This window comes from Lolium perenne, chromosome 6 (assembly GCF_019359855.2).
Source record: "Lolium perenne isolate Kyuss_39 chromosome 6, Kyuss_2.0, whole genome shotgun sequence".
Taxonomy (NCBI): domain Eukaryota; kingdom Viridiplantae; phylum Streptophyta; class Magnoliopsida; order Poales; family Poaceae; genus Lolium; species Lolium perenne.
In genome coordinates this window covers 259,320,578-259,331,919 of record NC_067249.2, presented here as the reverse complement: position 1 = coordinate 259,331,919, position 11,342 = coordinate 259,320,578, and the positions used below count along the sequence as shown (strand labels likewise).

At 56.1% G+C, this 11,342-nt stretch overlaps 1 protein-coding gene across 1 annotated transcript; it reads left to right on the top strand.

Moving 5' to 3' along the window:
• Positions 1–6,543: 6,543 nt before the first annotated feature.
• LOC127305330 (uncharacterized) lies at positions 6,544–7,570 on the top strand. The gene has a single exon (XM_051335739.2). It carries the CDS (start codon positions 6,722–6,724, stop codon positions 7,364–7,366), a length of 645 nt encoding a protein of 214 aa, XP_051191699.1. The 5' UTR covers positions 6,544–6,721; the 3' UTR covers positions 7,367–7,570.
• Positions 7,571–11,342: the final 3,772 nt, after the last annotated feature.

Sequence of the window (11,342 nt, the reverse complement as noted above, 5' to 3'; positions counted from 1 at the left end):
GCCTTCGTCAGCACCATCTCGTCGTCCCTTGGAGCCGGAGCAGGTTCATTTGGAACTGACCTCCAGCTTCCGGGTTGCAGGAAGCCCTCCGACTCGAGATTCTTCAATTCCATCTCGGTGGTGGTGCAGGGCCACCATTTTCCCTTAGCTTCGGAGTCGCGCTTCCGAGCTTTCGATTTCTTGGCAGCTTCTTCTGTTTGCTGCTCCGACTGGCCCGCCCCGGAGGTTTTCTCCGGGTGAGCGGAGGTCCCCTCAGTCTCCTTGCCGGAATCCTTTGAAGGATCCAGCCTGATTGGGACAAAGGGAGGAGGGGCGGAGGAGATTGGCGTCGCCATGATTGGCTCCGAGCTCGGAGGCGGAGTCGTTGAAGACATCTGAAGAAAAAGGTTGGCGGAAACTTTTCTTAGTCGGATCCCACGTTGTCTTCCCCAAGTTCATCCCTACCAACAACGGCGCGAAAGTAAAGCTCGAAGGTTACCGTAATGGTGCGTGCGGTGGACGGAGCTGATCGGCGGCGAGTTTTCCGTGCGGTGGCTCGCCGGAGTTAAGAACACGAAGAACACTGCGGCGGAGGGCTCGTTCCGGCGATGCTCCGGTGACTTTCCGGCAGGTTCCGGCGCGGCGGAGGAAGGGCTCACGGGCGGCGCTCGGCAGAAAGATGAATAGGGGGGTGAATGGGGTAAAGGGGTCAACGGCTGATATTTATAGGCTGAGGGGATAAGATTCGTGTTCCGCATCCTGTGGTCGGAACGCAAGCGTCGCGCCGTTGGATGCGTGACACGTGTCCCAAACCCTAGCGGTAAAAATGGCTAGAGATAAGTTACCGCGCGAATCGTGCAAAAATGGCGCCAGAATTGGCGGAACCGTTTGAGTCTTTTAAGATTCCGGGAAAGTGCGTGAAGATAAGTTGGCTCTCGTTCGCGCGCAGGGAGTAACCCGGAAATGTTCTTTGGAACGTCGATGGGTGAAGTCCCGCAGGATGAGAGCATTTTCCGGCTGTAAGTTGGAAAAAGAAGAAAATGCAAAGTTGGAGCTCTTCAAGTTTCTCCGCGTTGCCGACGATGCCGGAAACTTAAGGAACAAGCATGGCGGAAACTGCAGGTGAAACTCGGAGAACTCTGGGGGCTACTGTTGTGGGTATACTTCATGGGTGTACCATCGACAGTGCCTAGATCCGGCAAGCCCGGGTGGCCCACAGACGGTGATGAGGCATGTGGCCCATCGGGCGGCCCAGTTGCTGTTGATCATGAAGGAAGAAGTCCAGCCCAGGATCAGCAGGCCAGATCCGTAGCGACATAGGAGTAACCCGGATCCATGGAGGTCCACGAGGAACCCGGATCCAGTGCGACGTGTATGGGTGGCGGATCCGTGGCGTGCACGGCAAGATATTGTACCGTAGCTAGGCTATCTGTAATCCGGCTAGGACTCTCCATGTAAACCCTAGATCCGTGCGCCTTTATAAGCCGGATCCCGGGAGCCCTAGAGGCAGAACGACAACTCATTGTAACAACGCGAAAGCGCCCAGATAATTCCAGACAAGCAGCAGTAGGCCCTGTGATCGTGCAGGTGTTCCGAAGCTGGGTAACTCGCGTACCACCGTCCCGTGTGCACTCCGCCCTATGGCCCCTACTTCTTCTCCCCCTCGTGAGGATCCCTCCTCCGAGGTACCGTCGATTAGGCAACGACAACTGGGAAGGCCAAACGGCTGGCCAAGAACGACTAGTCTTAGTAGCGCAGGGATGCTCCGTCCATACCAGCGGTATTGGCGCACATGCAAATGGTTGAAGCCAAGGAAGAACGACGCGCCATGGCCAGCACCGTCCAACCAGTGCAGAACAGGAGGACGCAAGCCAAGAATGCATGGGACGACGATGAAGCTGGCCGCTCTCGCGGCCCCATTGACGGCGAATAGATTCAGGTCTAGTTTAAAATTTAGTTGAATTTCATTCAACTTTGCAATACATAACGAAATTTGAATAAATTTAATATCCACTTGAATTTTAAAACACATTTATTTAGAGGCATAGATGTTCATAAAGGCCGCAACATGCGTCGGCGTTCCTATTTGGCCGACCCGGCGCATTTATCGGACGGTGTTTGGAGAATGCGGCCAAAGATGCTCCCAATTAGTCGAACCAATTAGATCTCTTCCCTCCTTTTACAAAGAAGACACTGACATATGTTCTATTTGTCAGTTCCAGAGGCTCTTGCATGATCATGTGCAAACTATATGTAATTCATGGTTTCATCAACGTTTGCTAGAAGTAGATTTTGCATGTGTGTGCTGCAGTAAACAAGATGCAACTTGGGGCGCCACGGAAGTATGGAACTAGCAAGGAAAGAAAAGAGCCAAGTCTTGCGTCAACCACGCGTTGGATCGCCATTAAAAAGAAGCCAGAGTTGTTAGATTTCGTTGGAACATGGGTTTAGAGATCAGATCCCAACGCACGATGGCCCAGTGTGTTTGATGGGTTGATCACGCGGCACGACTCGAGTCGGGTCAATGGGCCGATTCTTTTAGGCCGCTGCTACGTTGGGTGAATTGCGCACGCAGTTCCTTCTGCTGCATGTATTGATCTGTCGTCTGGCTCCCTCCTCTCTCTCTCTCTCTCTCTCTCTCTGCTTGCTGCAGCGGCGAATCAGGCAAGCAAGCCTGGCTCCATGTGGTTGGAACTCGAGTTTCTTCCATTGGTTGCAACGCTCAGAATCCATCCAAATCCACCCGTTTTGGCCAAAGAAAGGACATGGTTTGGTCGGGTGCCAGAAAGATCCGTATCGCAAACATTCACAAGACAGGATTTGGTAGCAGGGCAAACCCAAAGCTAAGCTTGGACAAGGTTTGGTCTGCCATCAATGAGCATGGGCATGGGATTTACAGTATACCCATATCCTGCACATTGACCAAGCGGCATCTACATTTGGCAGATCATGTCTTGTTCTGCTAAGGCATTCTCTGTTCATAAGGGAACTTTGTAAAGGCACCAAATTAAATGAAGCCAAACCATTGTTCTGATTTAGTAGCCATGCGATTAGCGTGTGGAATTTTTTGGAGCAACCTGCCTTTTCATTAAGTCAAGGGGAATTTGGCCAGTTTATAAGACAAACTAGCCGAAAACAGATACAAACACGACACCGTGTCCCGATTTATAAGGAAAACTAGACAAGAAAAAACCAGCACGGTGCAGTTTTTTGGGAAAACCTGCGAAAACCGCACACCTAGCCACACAACCTAGATACTAGGTCTGGAGCGCAGCCGAATGGTACCAGCACGACGGAAACAGCGGGCGCCGCTACTGCCCAATCCACATCCTGGAAAGGAGGTCAGAGCCGAAAGAGACGGCTAGGCCTTTCAAGCTTCGAGGGGTGATGCGGGACGCAAAGGAAGCCAGCGACACTCGCGCACCAACGGAATACGAAGACGTCGCCCTAAGTAGTAGCCAAGGCATTGCCGTTGGTGGCTCCCAAACATTCCAGAAAATGACGCCTCCAAGGAGGTCACGACTTCCAAAGACGCCGCCGTCATCCAATCTAGCGGAGCCGGATTTTGGTTTTCACCCGGGAATGATGGGCGGAGGTGTGTAAGGACCCCAAGGCAATGCCTCCAAGGAGAAAAACGACACCCTCGAGCGTCGCCGTTGCCAGCACCGACCGAGTTGGGCAAGACATTCGTCTAGAGACCTACATCACCGCCACTGTCACAAAGACAGCCCAAACCCTAAATGAGCATAAACCACCACAACTGGGGAGCTGCTCACGCGGCGAGAGACATATCATCAACACACCTTGGTCCCTGAGCCGACGTCCGGCCTACACGCGCGGCAGGCCACCGACTCATGCCAACCTGCCACCGTACCTGAGGCGCAGCGAAACAACGCCCGGTCCAATAAGAGTCGTGTCGCCGTCCTTGCACCATGGCTCACCTCTGCCACGGCTTGCAGATACCAGGCGGGCCGCGCCCGGCCAGCCTGCCGCCCACGATGGTCCACCGTAGCCACCGAGCTTCAGCAGATTGGGGCGCGGGGCCCCAATCCGCATCCTCCACGCGACCTCCGCGTCGAGAAGAAGCCGGGCCGCCAAACCTTCATCACCACGTGCCTCGGGGCCGCCGCCGAGGCATCCCGCACCGCCAGAAATCACCGGGCCGGCCCTCGACCCCCAACCGCCCTCCGCGTCCACCACGAGCTCTTCTCGTGCCGCCTTTGGAGTCTGGTGCTGCTCCCTCCGCGATGACAGTCAGCGGCAGCGGCGAAGGGGCAGCCACGAGCGAGATCGGGCCGACGCGGCGTGGCTAGGGTTCCCCTGAGTTGCTCTGCTAGCCTAGACAATGTTTCGTAATCATGGGAAATCGATCCTGGGCGTCTTCTTGCTTACTCTGTTAATGTGGATTAGCGTCGGAATCAATGGGAATTGATCCAGGGCGTCTTCTTGCTTGCGAAGGAAGCCCTCATCTCTGGTGGTCAAAGAGGAGCTCTGTGTCTATCTTTCTCGGTAGTTGGGGAAGGCAAGCAGGCAGCAGTGCAAGAGCAGTGAGCGACTGAGCACAGTGACGTGAATGGTCACTTCCAGTCTAGCCAATCACGTCGGAAACAGATGAGTGGCTACTGCGAAGTGCGAACGTATCGTCGTCGTGGCAACACGAAAGCTCCGTTGATTGACATGCCATGACTTTGACTCCTCTGTCCTCGCGCACACTCACTCTCTCTCACTACACGTGCCCACTACCTAGCTCGATCCTCTGGCTCTATATAGCCTGGCCATGGCGCTCCTCGTTTATTAGAGCATCCCCACTCGTTGGCGCTCCCCACGTCCAAATCCGGCGAATTTTTCGTCCGGATTGGAGGAAGATTTGGCGTGGGGAGGAGTAGTTTCCCAGTCGTGTGCTCCCCAAGCGGCGTTTCTCGGGGAAAAAGAGGATGGCTCGGGGAATCCGGACGAAAGAGGAGACACGTGGGCGTGGGCGGTTGGTTTAGCTTCGTCCGGAGTCCCCGAGCGCGCCCCGGGGGGCCGGGGATGGCGTGGGCTCGCCGGATGGATGAAGGGTCAAATCCGGACGAAAACGAGGAACCGGGGGCGCGACTGGGCCGAATTTCGCCTTCCGGATGGAAAAAACGTCGCTCGGGGGCCTCGTCGGGGGGACGAGTGGAGATGCTCTTAGCCACTTCAATCCATCTGCCGGAATAGTATTGTAGAGTCCCTCTCGCGTCCCTCGCGTCGCCTCCTCCGGGCGACTCGGGGGGCGAACCCAACTCCCAGCCGCCGCCGCCCCTCCTCCCCTCCTCCCTCTCGTCGTCGCCCCCCAAGGTGGTCGGCCGGCAAAGCCGTGCGGCGCCGGTGAAGGGGGCGGCGGGGACCTAGTCCCTCTCGGCTCCTAGTGCGGCGGCTCGGAGGGAGGCCTCCCTGCTGGGGACCGGAGGCTGTCTGGCCGGCGACGCGGTGCAGAGGAGGCGTGGCGTCGCTGGGGCGAGGCGGCTTGCTGCGCCGGCGGCGGCTGTGTGCACGCAGGCCTGGATGGGCTCGAGCGGGCCTAGATGGGCTCGTGCGGGCCTAGATGGGCACGTGCGGGCCATGCCCTCTGGTCGAGCCGGCTCGTCGCCCGGCCACGGCGCGGCCCCTACTGTTTGGGGCGGCCGCGGTTTCCGCCTGGCGCGGCGCTGCCTTCTGCGCCGCCGGCGCTCGCGCGCGGGGCTCTGTTGGGCGGCCTCTTGCGGGCTCAGATGGGCCCCTGCGGGCCCCGATGGGCACCTCCCAGCTCTGCTTTCTGTTTGGTGGACGGCAACAAGGCACCCTGCTCGGCGGGTCACCTCTTCTGCCAGGGCCTACGTTGGGCCTGACGACAGCCGACAGCGTCGACACTCCAGGCGAAAGCTTCGCACCATTCGGTGCCGATGTTGGCGGTGCCCTTGGGTACCGTTTTCCCTGTTGAGGGCTTCATCGGGGAGCTTCGTCTCCTGCTGTCGCGAGTTCTTGCGTTCTCCGGGTGAAAACCTCTGCTCCTTGGAGCGGGCGGCGGCGACACACTGTGCCGTTACCTTCTTGAAGGCGCTGCTTTTGGAGTCCGTAGTCCTCGTGGTGTGGTAGTTGTGCGGTAGTTGTGCTTGGTTGCCTTGTCGCCGAGGGTGGTGGATGCCGGGGCGGTGGCCCCGGACGGTTGACGTGCGCCGAGGCGGCGGCCTCGGATGGTCTTGCAGCGATGACTCCATGGGGTGTGGTCATGGTCTTGCAAGGCATGGGTGGCGTGTTCGTGCTACGTGGGTAGCGAGCTCGTCGGCCCGGCCTACGCGACGGGGTGGTCGGTGTGGCTGGCAAGTCGGGGCGGCGGCCCCGGACCTTTTGGCGCGGCGTTCGTGGTCTGCGGGTGGTCGCCTTGGTAGCTTGGGCTACAGGTCGTCCACGCCGTGCGGCGTTGCGGCTCGCCTCCGAGCAGGGGACGTCAGAGCAGCGGCTCCGGGCTTGGTGGTGTGTGTTTGGTCGTCGGTGGTCTCGTTTCGTGTGGGCGATGTGGCCCCGACTTTTGTGCGGTTTTTTTCAGCCGGTTTCCCTCATAAACTCGGCCACTCTGTATGGTTTTTGGGCCCGGTTTCCCTGATTAACTGAGCCAAATCTTCTTCTAGTAATATATCGAGCAGCTCACCTGCCGAATTCTCAAAAAAAAAAATCCATCTGCCCGCTTCCTAATTAGCTCCAGTTCCAAGTCGTGAGAGAGGGAACCAGTGGGTCGATCATGGGCAAGAAGAAGAGCGGCAATGCCGGCGGGGGTGGTGTGGAGGAGGCGGCGGTGGCGGTGGCGAGGGAGTTCGTGCTGAGGGTGGCGATGCACTGCAGCTGCAACGGGTGCAAGGGAAAGGTGCGCGCCGCCGTGAGGGACATCACGCTGGCCCGGGGCGTGGAGGCGGCGGACAGCTCGGCGGCCGAGAGCAGCGGGGAAGTCAGGCTGCTGGCGACGGCCGACCCCGAGCGGCTCCGGCGCCGCCTCCACAAGGCCACGGGCAAGAAGGTCGACCTCCTGCTGCCCAAGGAGCCGGCTCCCTCCAAGAAGCAGGAGAGCGCCGACGCCGCCGCGCTGCAGGCGCTGCTCGCCCAGCTGCAGGCGCCGGCTCCGGCCCGTCAGCAGTACGGCGGTGGACATGGAACGGCCGCGGCGTGGGCGGCGAACCAGCAGCAGCAACAGCATATGGGACTGGGTCACGGCTGGAACGGCGGCGCCGGGGGCTACGGCGCGGCGTACCCATGGCCGCCCTCGTCCTCCTACTACACGGCCGCGCCCTCCACTAGCTGGGGCACGTACGGGTACGCTCCTCCGGCGCCTGCTCCGGTCCACGGCAACGTCGGCCACTACGGGGGCACGCCGGCGTGGCTCGGCTACTGATGTCGCACACAGTCCCCGCGCGCGCCTGGCGTTCCATACCGGAACGACAACGATGGCATCAGCTGGCTGCATCACCACCAACGTTCTACTGTAGATTAGTATATTTGTTAGCGCTGTTCAGTGTGTTTGTTTAGTTGATTATTATCCTAAGCTTGTAGTAATGCTCCTATATTGCTCGGATGCGATGTACTGCTATTGCTAATATCCAATCTCTTTCTATATATACTCTTTTGGGGAATATGGCAATCTCTGCTTTTGATTGTTTTGAGGGGTAGCTAGCTAGCGGACCTGTCATGTTGATGTCTTCTCCGACTTGCTTGTCTTGTCTTGTCAACACACGGGCTCACGTATCACGAATGTATCGGTGCACGCAGCCGATCAAGATTGGATCGCCGGAGTAGAGATTGTTGGTAGGGAAACATCGATTGAGAAAAGGATCATGATACAATGCTGGTTCAATTTTTGTCCCGTCCCGTTTAAATTCAGGCACGTACCACGATCGGCGGCCAGCGGCCAGGGAGAGAGGCAGAGGAGGGTACAAGAACAGTACAGCTGCCGGCAGAGACGTCTTTCCTGCTTTGCGTTGCATGCATGCATCTGGGGCCCGCAATCAGTTCAGAGAGAGCGGGGCCAGCTGCACTAGCGCTCTGTCTGTCCAGAGTGCAAAAGCAGCCAAGCCTAGCCACGAAAGGCAAGCAGGCTTTGCTCTGTGTTCTTTCTGCATCTGCTTTGCTGCTTTCACCTACATCGCGCTCGCCTGCAACAACTGCAGAGAGACTAGTTGATAGGCATCTCCCTCGATTCATTTTCAACAACAAAATTATCCGTTTTAGAGCGTCTTCAGCCGACGTCCCCTAAAGCGTCTCCCAAAGCGCGTCGGATTGAGTATTTGGGGGACGTGTTTTGTTCGTGCCGCCTTTGGGGGACGTCGCTCCCCAGCCGCGTCCCCCAAACGCCGCCCCCAAACATTTAAAATACTTTTTGTTGATTTTTTTATTTCAATTTCCACAAACTAATATATAATTTGGAACGTGGTTTACACGAAAACACATTTAGACACAAGGTTTTCTATAAACTAATACATAGTTTGAATCGTCGTGGACATAAATATAAAATTTTGCAAAGAAACTAAACCTAACAAGGCCGTGCATCGAAGGTTTCCTATGTTCGCTGATAAGAAAGAACACTCGAGGGCACACCCAGTCACCTAAACTGGAAAATCCAGCGGGAGGATGGTGCCCTTGTTGGTTCTACCGAGGAGGCGAACATCCAGAAACCTCCGTGCACGTGTTCGCTGCGGGAACTGCACCGTCGCTGCGTCGCTGCGGGAACTGCACCGTCGCTGCGTCGCTGCGGGAACTGCACCGCCAATAACTTCCGTCGCGAGGTAGACGACGGTTAGGTTAAAAATTTGTTGTGCCGCTGACAAGTCGGCCCCGCCACTCCCCGCATCGCTTTTCGTTGTGTCCGGCGTCCCCGGTGCGTCCCCTGTGGGACGGGGACGGGCTCGGGGCACCGGACACCGTATGGGGGCGCGCCGGACGAAAATGGGCTTTGGGGGACGCGGCTGGAACGGTTTTTTTGTCCGGCGCGCCCCAAATCCTTTTGGGGGACGCTTTGGGGGACGCGACTGGAGATGCTCTTAGTTCGTTTGGATCCGACGGCATAGACAAAACCAACTGTGTCACAAAATGAACCAGAACAGTTACACATTATACACCCTCCGTAAAAAACATGTGACTCACTTTTGTCTTGATAGGGGTGTATCTAGATGCATTTTCCTTAGATATACATCCGTTTCTAGATAAAATTGAGACATGTATTTTTAGACGGGAAAGTAGTATTCTTCTAAGCTAGCACCGCATTAGTTTCACGCCTATGCAGATCAAGTTAGAGCATCTCCAGTTGCGTTTCCCAAAGCGTCTTCCAAAGGTATTTGGGGTGCGCCGGACAAAAAATCATTCCCAACCGCGTCCCCCAAAGCCGCTTTTTATCCGGCGTGCCCTGATACGGTGTCCGGCGCCCCGAGGCCGTCCCCGTCCCACAGGGGACACATCGGGGATGCCGGACGCACTGAAAAGTGAGGCGGGCTCCCACATGTCAGCGATCATTTCCATTAACCGTTGGTTCGCGCTTTTTTTCTCGTCGCTCCTTCCCTCCTGCGCCTCCCACCCCTCCGCCGCCGCTGGATTTGCCGGCCGCTTCGACGACCGATCTCTTCTGAGAGTCGCCACCGTCGTCACGGCTGGCACTCTCGCCAGTCGTCCCGCCACCGCCACTTCGCCTGCGCGTCCCACAACGCGGCGTAAAATCGTCCCTACCTCCTCGCACACAAGGTGCTCGACGACTTGTCAGGTACGCGCGATTGGGCGCTGTTCGTTGCGTCGTTTGCCGCGGCTCAATTTTAACCATTGATTTTGCTTCAGACATGGATAGCGACGACGAGATGATTGCCCTACTGCTGGAGGACGAGCAAGCCTTCGACGACGACCTTCGGGAGCATTTGCTGATCATCGCGGCCCTCCAGGATGTGCTTAACGCCGAGACGGAGAAGAGGAAGAGGCCGCGCCGCGGAGGATCAAGGCCGGGGAGAAATAAGTCGAAGCCCCGATAGAGGATGGAGGGGCATACCATGCTGCACAACGACTACTTCGCAGATGACGCAAAACATGCCGACAATTTTCGATGCCGGTATAGGATGAGCAAGGGTCTGTTCATGAATATCCTCCACGGCGTTCGAGAGTTCGACCCCTACTTCAAGCTCAAGCACGACGTTGTAGGCGATGTCGGGTTCTTGTCGATTCAGAAGTGCACCGCCGCCATGAGGATGCTTGCATACAGAGCACCTGCCGATACACAGGACGACTACCTTCGCATGAGTGAGTCTACTGCTATTGAGTGCATGTACAAGTTTTGCCGAGTTGTGGTGGGAAAGTTTGACAAATACTACTTCAGAGGGCCAAGTGAGGAAGAGACTGCAAGGATCATGGCAAAAAATGCTGCCAGAGGATTTCCTCGAATGCTTAGAAGCATCGATTGCATGCACTGGGCATGGAAGAACTGCCCGTTTGCTTGGCAAGGTATAAACAGAGGGCGTCATGGATATTGAAGTGTGGTGCTTGAAGCTGTGGAAGATTATGACCTCTGGATTTGGCATTCTTTCTTTGACATGGCCGGATCACACAATGACATCAACGTGTTGCAGCAGTCTCCGGTGTTCAGCAGACTAGTGGAAGGGCATGCTCCAGCATGCAACTATGAGATCAATGTCCACCAATATACCAAAGGCTATTATCTAGCCGATGGTATATATCCAGAATGGGCCACTTTTGTCAAAACAATCTCGAATCCATCAGGTCAGAAGAATTCCCACTTTTCTACACGACAGGAGGCTTATAGGAAGGATGTCGAGCGGGCATTTGGTGTGCTTCAAGCTCAATTTGCGATTGTTCGGTACCCTGCTCTAAGCTGGTCTCACGACCAAATGTGGGAGGTGATGCAAGCTTGTGTGATCATGCACAACATGATCATCGATGATGACCGCATGAATCAGGCCAGGTCACATGTTGGTCCGTATGAATGTCAAGGCCCTCTTGCGGAGGTTGATCATGAGTTGCCTGCAGATTTTTTCTGATTTCCTAGCCATGCAAGCAGAGATTCGTGATAACAATGTTCACGATCAACTGAAAGCTGGTCTCGTTGAGCATTTGTGGACGATCAAAGGAAATGCCGCGGCACATTGATCTAGCCCTATTTATTTATTGTTTTACTGTTTGTTGTATTTTGATTTGAAAACAATCTCCGCAAACATATATATTTGTATGCCATATTTAATAAATGGTTGTGTTTTCAAAAATCCTTATTTAATGTTTGGGAGCGGCGTTTGGGGACGCGATTGGGGAGTGACGTCCCCCAAACGCGGCACGAACAAAACACGTCCCCCAAACGCTCGATCCGGCGCGGTTTGCGGACGCTT